Below are 12,595 nucleotides of genomic sequence, written 5' to 3'. Positions count from 1 at the left end.
AGGGGTGTGATTTGACCATGTTATACTACCTATGTCAGCCTCAGTGAGCATGTACAGGTACAGTTGTACAGCTGCCTGTGTGTAAGAAAAACAAATCTAAACTAGAGTATGAATTTGTTCTAGGTGCATAGAAAGGATAGCCCTTTACCGAGGGATTAATCAAAGTTCCAGTCGCCACCAATTTCCAAAACCACTTCCCCGAATGCCTCCAATATCCTCAGTACTATTTTGATAAATGGAACTTGGTTTTCATTGGGTGCATGTATGTTAACTAAAGTAAATAAGACATTAAGGATCAATCCTTTTAAAATCAATAACATCCCAGTGGAACTATTAGTTCAGACAGGTGAAAAACAGTGTTAGTAGAGAATACTATAGCCACTCCATGTGATTTCCCCCCAGTCTAGTTGCTAACATAAACCTGCATCATGTATTTGTAACGAAAGGTGGGCGCTGAAACTTCTCTAAAATGTGTTTCCTGAAAACATCCCAAATTAACTCCAGATTTATGGATATCACTCAGGAAAATAGTTTGTTTATCAGGCGTATTTAACCCCCTCACTTTGAAGGATATTCGTTTCAATTGTGCCATAACACGAAGGCATATCTGAATATTGCATAATTACACAGGGGATGTGTACAGCTCATAAATTGTAACTATGAATGACTAAACCAAAAAATAGGCAAAGGTAAAATAACACAAAAACTTAACTATGTACAGTTAAAAGCAAATGTAACTAATGGACCCATAATCCATTAATATATGAAGGGATAGTCTTGCTATGGGCTACATGGCCTAAGAGAGAGTAGTAAAAGCACCACTTGTGGGGATGTTTGCAGTGTGAGTATTAAGTGCTTAAAGCATCGTGGTGGAAGGCATATGAAAGGAAAATTTAATGATACCAATACTGTAAGTAACAAATACAAAGACACTACAGTAGTGACAGAACTATCCCGACAATAAAATCATATTATGTAGAAGGGTATTACCATAATAATCTACTACAAAATATTACATTGTACCACCCAAAATAAACTTGCAATGACCAGCAAAAATATAGAAATTTAATGAACTGCAATGGTAAAAATTTAACTTATCAAAATTGATACAATACACCTCCAAGATTTTAATATCAAGTAATGTTCTCTTGCAAGGGACCTAAAGTTCTCACAGGTGGTGGAGCAGCTTTTAGTTTCTTTCTAGGAGACTTTTGCCAATGAGCCCGTTGTGGTAGGATTCCTCAAGTAGTGAGCCTGATACCCTACCAGTCCTGTATCTTCACGTTGGGAAGAGCCAGTTCTTGTAGGAGACCGGGAATTGTTTGAACTTGTTTGCCCCTGATGGGACACAGATAGAACACATGGAAATCCCTATCTGTACCTAGTGCCCCTGGAACTCAAAACCTCTGTGGTAGGTCATAATGCCCTCCTGGCAGCAAAAGTTGTTGAGGATAGATCTTGCAATATGAGGACATTGTGTTGACTATAAGAGAGCACATCCAAGGTCCTATCACTTTGTAGAATTTCCTCCTTCAGAGGTAAATGATGAATCCTGCAGATGATGCTGTGGGGAAGTTCTTTTTGCAGACCCAGAGGGCAGGCAGCCCTATCAAACTTAATTACAGAGTCCTTAGGCTTCTCAAAGATGGTATTAAATAAATCTTGTAAGGTGCCCTGGATATCTTCCACAGTGTTGACCGGTTTAGGGATCCCCCGATACGTAAGCTGTTCTGTCTCCCCCAGTTGTCAATGTTGTCAATTGTCCTGTAGATCGTTGTTAAAATATTGAATTGCCTTGGTTTCTTGTAGGGAGATAGGTAGATGAGACATCCCTGCCATCCTCAAGCTCCTGGACCCTGGTGCCAAGGTGTCGATGTCCTGTCACAGGTTATCTAGTTTAATGGTGAACCTAGCTTCCAACTTGTCCAACACGGCAGCCATGTCAGTTTTGGATGGTAGCTGCTGTAGGAGGTATCTGAGATCTTGCTCCTCTCTTTAAATATTATAAGGACACTGATTATTTCCGACACTGATTATTTAGGTGATGCGATGTCCAATAACTGCGTGATCGGCATCATCTTCGATTGCTTACTCGAGCCCCCGGGATCTTGTAAAAATGTCCACAAGCTGTGGCGGTAGATGGTGTCAATATAGTGCACTTGTTTCGATATTTGTTTGGGATATTGCACAACTGCCTCACTGATGACTGAGAGACACACTCATGCATCCATACACCTCATCCTTTTGTTTTTTTGTTGATCAATGTAGAAGGTAGGGAAGCATCTTGAGATCTAATAGCTCTTCTCACTTTTTTCACTGGTGTTCTCATATAAAGTGTTGAATGGTATTTATATTGTTTTAAATGAAAATTTAATGATTGATGTTTCACCTTTAACAAAGGTTCATATTTTATATGTGTGGAACTCGGCGCTTAATGATAATGTAAATAGATTTTATTTATAAAAGCAGCTATAGCACTCTATGGGTTCTCCTACTGATCCAGAAATCAAACAGTAAACATAAAACACAAAGTGCTTTAGCAGGGTTTAGATGATATTACCCCTTTCTGACACAACAGTGTATAGTGCAGCGCTAAAAATTTCAGATCTTACCCATGCGGCATAGAAAGGTTTCGTATATATACCGGAAAAAAACAGAGACATATATAATAGTGTGATATTGTTACATTCCAGTAAATAAAGAATTAAATAAAGAATTAATTTAAAAGGGGATACTTAAAGAGCCTTTTTGACATTATGGCTCTGAACGTGCTGACTTTCTTTGCCTTTAAGGTAGCAACAGAAACCTTCTTTCTTGTGTCCCTTTACGAACTCCAGTAATAAGACATAAAGTGCAAGAAAAATAGTGCAGGATGTTTGGAAATCAATAATTATAATAAAGTGTCCACAGTATACTGCTCACCTTGTTCTGGAGCCCATATGCTACTGGCTCCAAGGTTTAGCACATACTTTCCAATTATGGAGTGGCAAGGACCCCCTTTGGATGTAGATGGAAAGAATGCTGATCCCAGAGGATTTAGAAGATTTTAAAATAATCTCAACTTTATTAAATTACAAACAAAAATAAACTCCACATGGGAGATAAAAACAAAGTAGATGAAGAATAAAATGTACTGTCCTCCAGGTCTCTGATTTTAACACCTTTAACTTGGTTTATCGACATTCATTTTGTTTTTGCTCACAAGATTCACTTCATTGAAACTATGATTTCATGCCCTAATATACAGTACTTTAATTTTATTTTACAATAAGTACACACATTTTCTGACATGATCTACATATTATCAACCCCTTGATTAATGAGAATTCATTTTTTTTTTTAGTAATTTACCATTTTTTCCAGTCATTCTAACACAGTAAAACCTATTATTGTTTTAGGAGCAAGTCCTACGACAAGTTTTTTAAAACAGAGCGGCATCACCATTGACTCCAGAGGTTATATTCCAGTTAATAAGGTAACATGGTTTTTATAACACAATATATTAATATTTATGCCACATAATGTAATGATATGCCGCCACGACTGGAAGAAAAAACATGCCAGCTGTAACCATCATGAAGTTAACATCAAGTGCCATTTGAAGGAAACATCTCCTTAACAGTGTGTGTAGTAGTCAGTGTGTTGACTGCCTGGAATGTTGGGTAAGTATACAGTACCATTGATCTGAGCTCATTTGAAGAAATTGATTAACCAGTTTTCTTTTCTGCTGTTGTTACCGCATATTTCTACATAAGTGGAATGCTGATGTGGACTGGGCAGCCGTAACTCTTTTGAAAATTAAAGAGTCATTCTCAGCACCGTAAAAACTTCATCTTACTGCCATGGTTATGGTGCACATATCCTGTTAAAGCAGCCTTCCTTTTAAAAAAAAGTTTAATTCTGGATATAAATACTTATTTGCTTGTCTTAGCACCCTATTGTAAACACCCACTCCTGCACTCCAATTTCATTCCCTCCTGCTTCTGAACACTTCCTTGCTTGTGGACACCTGTCTGCTAGGGAATAATCAAAACAACCAATGCACATGAGCTGTGGTTGTTATTCTTGAAAGCAGGAAGTCTTTCCTGCTCTTTTTTCCAGTCTGATCTTCAGCATAGAGGTCCATGTTGAATAATTAATTGGCACGTGGGCCAAATACCTTTAAAAAAAAAAAAAAAAAATATTCTCTCAATTTGTATATTTGCTAGTTCAGTAAATAACCAATACCCAATGTTAACAGATGCCTGAAAATATATAACTATATGCTTAATTATTCTTTTTCTGATCAGATGATGCAAACCAATATCCCTGGTGTATTTGCTGCAGGGGACGTTGTAACTTTCCCTTTGGCCTTTCGGAATAACAAAAAAGTGAATGTACCCCACTGGCAGATGGCGCATGTGCAAGGTAGTGTTCTTTTCTTAATCAATTCATTTGTTCAATAAATACGTGCTATCATTGGTAAATAAACTGTGTCAAACACAAATACTTAAACTATATATTATGCTACCAGAATTTTGAGATTGCTCTAAGCAGGGCTCAAAAATTTCACGTACCTATTAGTATGTGGAAATTCATCCATCGCAAATAAAAATCCATTCCAAGTGAGTGTTTTATGGAACCTGTAGGCTTGCAGTGGCAAGTAAATATTGGACCTGACCAGTAATATAGGACTTCAATGTATGAGCTATGACTGTAAGTATATGACTATGACTACAGTGTTACTATGACGACACAAGTCTCAAAATTCTGGACTTGGAGAATAGAGAACATGGGTTTACCTCCAAAGCAGTTGTATAGCAACATATTTTGAGTGAGGAAAAGTGGACAAACAGCCACACTTGTGCCAGGTCACATCCAAGCCATCAAGACTCCAATGTTAAAACAATAAACGTTATTGACTACTTCTAAAGATTACAATACAAATGTCAAAGTGTGATTGTAAAGATAGCTTGAACTAAAACCTAATCGACTCTCCTCTTTTGAAGGCCGTATTGCAGCCCTGAATATGTTAGCACAGGGTACTGAAATCAACACTGTTCCCTACCTGTGGACAGCAATGTTTGGAAAGAGCATACGATACGCAGGTAATAAAATGGTCTGAGATTTAGAAACAATATTATTTGCTAACAGGCTTATTTACTAAAGTGTAGCATGTCATGGATTCACAACAAATTAATACACATTAAGAAGTTCAGTTTTAAATAGGGCTATATTTGCCAAAAACTGTGAAATGCACTTTGAACATATGACAATTCATAGTTTGTTGAGTAATCCAGTAAAATGCAAACTGTTAGGGTTTCAAAGTGAATTTCAAATGTTAGGCTGCAACAGCTGAAATGGAAACATTCTTCTCATCATCTATCATTTCAGCTTGGTTATTCTAGCCTAAAAATGTAAATTACATAGAATAAACTTTTTTTTTTTTTTTTTTTTTGAATTCTTTATTTTTGTTGTGCATTGTAAAACTGACGGCTATATCAGCCACAATAGCAGTTGCAGGCAGTCGTAGCGTGTCATATGATAGTACAATACAATTTTAGTGAATTAAGTGAAAATGAGACACAGTAGTTAAACTCCTGTAGCGTGGAGGTGTCTGCACATTTTTAAGTATGTAGAATTTGAGAAACAGGCTTTTCTAAACATTAAAACGTGTTAATTACAACTGATTAATAAAATAAGAACATAATAACAAAATAAATTCTTTAGTCGTACGGCATATAGAGCGGTGTCGCTCGTCTGGTAGGCGGGACACAGTAGGGTCTTTAAGGCTGATCGCGTTAAACCCATCGTGGGTCCACTATGTGTATCGGTTACCGCATTGTTAGGACTAGACCTATGAGTAAGATGAGAGTCTACGAGTATAGGCTTGTGTGTGTTTTGGGTTTGATAGGTCCGAGACATTCTCCCGCTAATTGTGTCTGTGTATGGGTGAAGTCGAGTGGGGGCTTAGAGGCCTGGTATAAGCCTGTAATGGGGCTGCGCGTGCCCAGATTGAGGCAGCACCCGCGCTGTTCGTTGGGACCTTTATGGCGGGTAGGGAGTCATTTTAGCGGGTATGTCTCCGGGGTGCTTCCCCCCCAACGCATGTATAAACATACTACTATGTACAGGTCGCTCAGTTAAACGCTATCTGAGGGTAGTAAGTAGGATAGCAGAGACAGATGTAGGCCAGACACAAAGGCAAACAATAAAAAATAATTAAGAAAATAAGAGAACAAGGCAGCAGTGTTATGAGCAGCCATAGAGGTTTGACAGTCCCCTTTCTTAATGGTTCAGGTGGTGGTTGCGGTCTGCGTCGTGCGGGTGGGCCTGCCTGGAACGAAGGGCTCAGAGGTAGCTGGGTTCCACTTGTGTGGCTTGCGGGTTGTGGGAGGTCGTCTCATGGCGTCCGCTGGAAGGCCCAGTGTAGGGAGGAGGGCTTCAGCCTCTTGTAAGTTCGTTATGAGGTGCGTGGTCTCCCCGTGGAGCACCTGGAGTTTGCAAGGTGATCGCCATCTGTATTTGACGTCGCGCTCGCGGAGCAGAGCGGTGAAAGGCCTTAGAGTAGAGCGCCAGGCCATAGTCCCCCTTGATAGGTCAGAGTAGATCGATAGTGTCATGTCCTCAAAAAAGATTGGCGCGGTGTTTCGGATTGCGGCCATGATTAATTCCTTGTCCTGTCGTTTCTGGAGTTTGATAATTAAGTCCCTAGTTGCTGTCGGTGGGGCCGTTGGTGGTTTAGGGATCCGAAATAAGCCCTCTATGCCCACTCCTTTGGCCTGTTTTGGTGGTAATATAGTGCTCACCAGGCGCCTCACGAGGTGGGGGAGTTCAGCTTCTGGGATAGATTCAGCTATGCCTCTGACCTTGAGGTTCTGGGCACGTCTTGTGTCCTCCATTGCTGCCATGGTCTGTTCCATCTTTGTGCGTTGTTGTTGCATTAAAATCATCTCCTGTTGGAGTACGGCAAGCTGCCTGTTATGCGCATGGGAGGTTTGTTCCACGGTTGCCATGCGGTCAGTGAGGCCCTTTATGTCCCTCCGCATGCCCGCCACATCTTCCTGGATATTCTGTCGGAGCTCTGCCAGCAGCTCCCTCATCTCTGATTTCGTGACCGGAGCTGAGTCGGGTTGTGTGGCAGGCTTTGTGGCAGGTTTCTCTGGAGCTCGCATGGCGGGCAGACAGATCTCGTCCGACTCAGAGAGCATGTCGTCGGAGTCTTCGAGGCCGTCCATGTAAGCGGCCATGACAGGGTCTGGGGCACTTTGCGCTCGCCGCCACAGTTCTCCAATGCTGGTGCCCACCCGGGGCAAGTCGGGCTTAGGCTTCTTGCTTTTCCTGCCCATAACCACTTCGGTGGCTAGTCTGCTTTATTGGGGGGTAATATCTCGGGTTTTGGGGTCCTTTAGGTCGCTTTTCGTCGGGAGCTCGCTGCGGGTGCGACTTGTCGGCTCGGCAGTTGGCTCCGCCCCCCAGAATAAACTTTTTTTATATCAATACCTCAGTTTACTAAATAGCTCTGTGTGTATTGGATGGGGTAATATTAGTCTGTCTGTTAATCTCAGTTTTTGCAGCATTAAACATATACAGACTCCAGGCACTATGGGCACTTTAAATGACTGAGTGTTCATGGTTCTTGGAGTAGCCTTTTAAAGGAACGGTTTATGATGGTTTAAGTCTCATTTTTGCCAAGATGTTTTGAATGCATATTTTTTTGTTATTCTGTTGTTAACAAATAGTAAAAGTAGTGGACAGCTTCAATCTGCTGTCTTAACATGACCAGAAACAACTTTCTTGTTGGCAGGCTTAAAAGTGGATAGTGTTACTAAAAATGTACCCCATAATTAGGGTTATACCACAGTCTCAGCGATACACTGATCAGCCACAACATTAAAACCACTGACAGGTGAAGTGAATAATACTGATTATATTGTTACAATGGCACCTATCAATGGGTCAAGATCTGAGTGACTTTGACAAGGGCCAAATAGTGATGGCTAGACAACTGGGTCAAATCATTTCCAAGATGGAAGTCTTGTGGGGTGTTCCCGGTATGCAATGCTTAGTACCTAACAAAAGTGGTGCAGGAAGGACAACCGGTGAACCGACATCAGGGTCATGGGCATACAAGCCTTATTGATACATGTGGGGTGTGAAAGCTAGCCTGTCTGATCCAGTCACACAAAAGAGCTGCTGAAACTCAAATTGATGAAAACTTAATGCAGGCCATGATATAAAGGTGTCACAACTCACAGTGTATTACAATTTGCTGTATATGGGGCTGCGTAGCTGCAGACAGGTGAGAGTGCCCATGATGACCTCTGTCTACCGAAAGCGGCTTCAAAGAGAGTGAGTGTCAGAACTGGACCATTGAGCAATGGAAGAAGGTTGCCTGGTCTGACTGGGTGCGTGTGTGTTGTTTACCTGGGAAGAAATAGCAGTGGGATGCACTAAGGGAAGAAGGCAGGCCAGTGGAGGTAGTGTTATGCTCTGGGAAATGTTGTGCTGGGAATCCTTGGGTTCTGGCATTCATGTGGATGTTGCTTTGCATGTACCACCTACCTAGAGACTGTTAAGAGCACATACACTCCTTAATGGCAATGGTTTTCCCTGATGGCAGTGGTCTGTAAGCAGGATAATGCACCCTGTCACACTGTAAAAATTGTTCAGGAATAGTTTGATGACTATGACAAAGAGTTCAAGGTGTTGCCTTGGCCTCCAAATTCCCATGATCTCAATTCAATGTGCTGGGATGTCCTGGAAAAATAAATGCGATCAAGGCCCAACTTGCAGGACTTCAAGGCTCTACTGCTACTGTCTTGCTGCAGATACCACAGAATATGTTCACAGGTCTTGTGGAGTCCATGCCGCGACTCATCAGACCTGTTTTGGCAGCAAGAGGGGGACATATTTGATCTCCTGCTGATTTGGAATGTTTACCCACTGACAAAGAAATGATCAGTCTATAATTTTCATGGTAGGTGTATTTTAACAGTGAGAGACAGAATAACAAAAAAATTAAAATCCAGAAAAACGCATGTCAAACAATTTCACTCATTGACATGCAAATCAATTTATAACTTTTTTGACATGTGTTTTTTTTGTTATTCTGTCTCTCACTGGTAAAATACATCTACCATTAAAATTATAGACTGAGCATTTCTTTGTCAGAGGGCAAACGTTCAAAATCAGCAGGGGAACCAATACTTTTTTCCCTGACTTTTCCCTGACTGTATATAATATAAGGCAGGTGCTTTTAATGTTGTGAATACAAAAAAACTAAATAAGTGCTCTCTATCTGGTCAATAAAAGCTGCTATTTACCACAAGGAGTTCCCTTAGCCTTGTGAAATACAAGTTGAGACAGATAAAAGTAGATAGGTTAACAGCGCTAGATATACAGTTTACATACCTCAGGAGAGAGTATAAATCCGAAGGTGTGTATCTTAAAAAAAATGGAAAAAAAACAGTAATAGTGCAATATGAAATGGTAGTGATGTGGATATTTTTATAGTGCCAAGGGAACACTCACACTTTATAGAGCTATATAAGCTCTATTTATGTAGCCTGGAAGGAATAATCCCAGTCTGTGGATTTCTTTTTGGATGCCAGCGCAATATTGCTTTCAAATGGATGGAGGGCATCATATGTAAAAGAAACGAACAATCCATAAAGCATCTATATTCTATACTATACACCTGGCTAAATTATTATCTACTTATCTGCAATTACCAGACACCGAAACACAGTTTGAGCATCATTCCAAAAGTTTGCCAGTGTCAAAGATGGTGACCGCCATGTAAAAAGTGTAATGAATGACGGCCGCCCTCACTACTGATTTCATTGTTGGTACTTTACCATTTTTACTTATAATATGTTTTTAATATATACCTGTGTTGATTTAACTTTGCTTTCATATATATCACCCTATTGGACCGCCACCCTAATCCAAAATGGCACTGGAGGCATTTCCGTGCATGTCAATAGCTATGTGCAGTGTATATCATTACCACAGCATCCCGGAACCGGAAATGACGTCAGAAACCGGAAATGGACGCATACTACACCAGAATCTGATTAAAAACATCAAGAGACTACTTAAACAACAAGGACCCGACCTGCAATCATTCACTTTTGAAAAAGCTTCGGTGAAAAGCGTCAAGTGAGGAGTGAGGACTACGGACTACAACAGAGGACTAGTTTTTATTTTGTACTTCTATTTTATTCTGTATGCACAAATAAAAGTAATATTTTATCTAACTATATATATAGCCAGCCATTTTTGTACCTCACATCAAGACTGCTCTGCAGCTGTTCCGGGTCCACGGATATCCCTAGGTGGGGATTGTTCCACCTAAAGCTCCATACACTAGAGCAGGTCATTGCTCTAGTTGATGTAAGTAGGTTTTTTCCCTTCTTCACCTTCTGTGTATTTCCATACCACACCATTGGATTTATTATTTTCTTTTACATATGATGCCCTCCATCCATTTGAAAGCAATATTGCGCTGACATCCATAATGAAATCCACAGACGGGGATTATTCCATCCAGGCTACATAAATAGAGCTTATATAGCTCTGTAAAGTGTGAGTGTTCCTTTGGCACTATAAAAATATCCACGTCACTACCATTTTATATTGCACTATTACTGTGTTTTTTTCTATTTTTTAAGATACACACATTCAGATTTATACTCCATTTCCTGACGTAAGTAACCTGTATATCTAACGCGGTTCACCTATCTAATTTTTTCTGCTTTTAATGTTGTGGCTGATCAAAATTCCACATCCTATATTGCTGTTTCCTGTTCCACCTATAGATGTCACTAGTGCCTTTCCTTTTAAAATTCAGCTATTGTGTTTAAAGCTGCAGAAAAATATAAAAGGTATAAAGTCTTCTAATATGCTTGACACCTATATTGTTGTACTCCCAAAATACCCTTTCCTTTCTATTATCTCAGGGAATGGGGAAGGCTTTGACGATGTCGTCATTCAAGGAGACATTGAAGAATTCAAATTTGTGGCTTTTTATACACGGTAGGGTACATTATGTTATACAGTACAACTATAGATTTTTATTGTTTCTTAAGAAATGCTTCTTTATAATTCTATGGAACACTTATAATCATTATAACTTTAAGCCCTTCAAGAAAAGAGTTTCTTATTGAGACAGCCCTGACATGTTTTTGAATTGAATTGATTACTTGAAGATAATGTGACATAATGTGATATCATAAATGTCTGCAACATGTTTCCTGAAATTCAGTCTTAGAATATCTAATCAAATGGTTTCAGTGAATATAGTGTTTTATGTCGTTAGAGGCAGCTTTAAAACAAGTAATTCTGTGTTAATTCTTTAAAATGCAACAGAATATATGATTCTCATGAGTCTCGTGTGGTTTATTTTTAGCAGTTTGTTTGAAACTGATGTTAAAAGTGCTCTGCGTTATTTTACTGTTTAGGAAACAGAGAGGGAGATACAATTCCAATAGTAAGATGACTTCTTGCGCAGATGCGTTCAGGTAATGTTGGTGAGCATTCGGATGCTCCAGGTTCAAGGTCATATCTTCCGGATCTCTTTGGACTGAACTCTAGAGTTACTGACCTAAGACAATACTTGTACATTTCCACTGAGCCCTGTATGATTTGCATTTCATGAAACTATTTTTAAAGTTTACTATCTTGTTTTTTTGGTTTTTTTTTATAATGGGTTGCTGTGGAGAGTATATTTTGGCTGAAATGCCTTCTGTACAAGATAACCCCAGGTTGTAATCGTAACGAAACATGATGCATTTTGACTGCTTGAAGCAGACATTGTGAGATCCTATACAAACATCCGTATCACTGATTGCCTAGTTTAATCACTAAACACCTAATTGTAGTAAAATGAAAATTGAATGGCAAAATGTTCTTGAAAAATTATTTCACTCAGTTGTTGTCTTGGTTTGGCTATTTTAGACAAACTTTTGTCATTCAGATTTTTTAAATTTATATGCTATGGTGTAGCAACATAAATGGAACACGTAACGGTACAATTCTATTTAAACATTTGCTAGAAATCAGGCTTCTACACGTGGAGCCATATAATTTCTGCAGGGCAGGTACACCTTCATTTTTCGGTTATTTTGCTTTTAAAGCCTGTCAATAAAATGTCATTGCTTTTCAGAATTTTAAATATGCCCAGAACATGGGCCAGAAACATGTTGTCCAAACACAAGCTATGAAATACAGAAACACACTTTCTATGTAATAAGTAGGTCATAAAGAAGAATCCTGGCACTTTGTATGTCGATGGAAGCATTTTCATCAGATATTTCCTCCAAGCAGCCACTGTGGTCCCTTGGGCATACTACAATACCGACTGTGTTCTCACATTAGACAAGGCGGTAACTCTACTGATCACTCCTCCTGTTACAATTTCTGGCATGGGATTATAACTTAATCTGTCATCTCGAATGCATTACTCTATTCTGTCCCGGTGACAATTGTGTGCCAACAATAAGAAACAAAATTGTTGGTTGACACAATTTTATTTGTATGAAATTCATTGTGACTTAATATAAATTAATAATGTTTTATTTTCCTAATTTGTAATTAATTCCAAACAGATCAG

The 12,595-nt window shown here is 39.4% G+C and overlaps 1 protein-coding gene across 1 annotated transcript in view; it reads left to right on the top strand.

The window, feature by feature from the left end:
• AIFM3 (apoptosis inducing factor mitochondria associated 3) overlaps positions 1-12,595 on the top strand; it is a 70,648-nt gene that overhangs the window by 46,610 nt on the left and 11,443 nt on the right. The window contains exons 15-18 of the mRNA XM_063456959.1: positions 3,399-3,475; positions 4,290-4,407; positions 4,989-5,087; positions 10,944-11,019. Coding sequence (XP_063313029.1) covers positions 3,399-3,475; positions 4,290-4,407; positions 4,989-5,087; positions 10,944-11,019 — 370 coding nt within the window. The remainder of the gene's footprint in view (positions 1-3,398; positions 3,476-4,289; positions 4,408-4,988; positions 5,088-10,943; positions 11,020-12,595) is intronic.

Source organism: Pelobates fuscus, chromosome 5 (assembly GCF_036172605.1).
Source record: "Pelobates fuscus isolate aPelFus1 chromosome 5, aPelFus1.pri, whole genome shotgun sequence".
Taxonomy (NCBI): Eukaryota; Metazoa; Chordata; class Amphibia; order Anura; family Pelobatidae; genus Pelobates; species Pelobates fuscus.
This window is presented reverse-complemented; position numbering and strand designations above follow the sequence as displayed.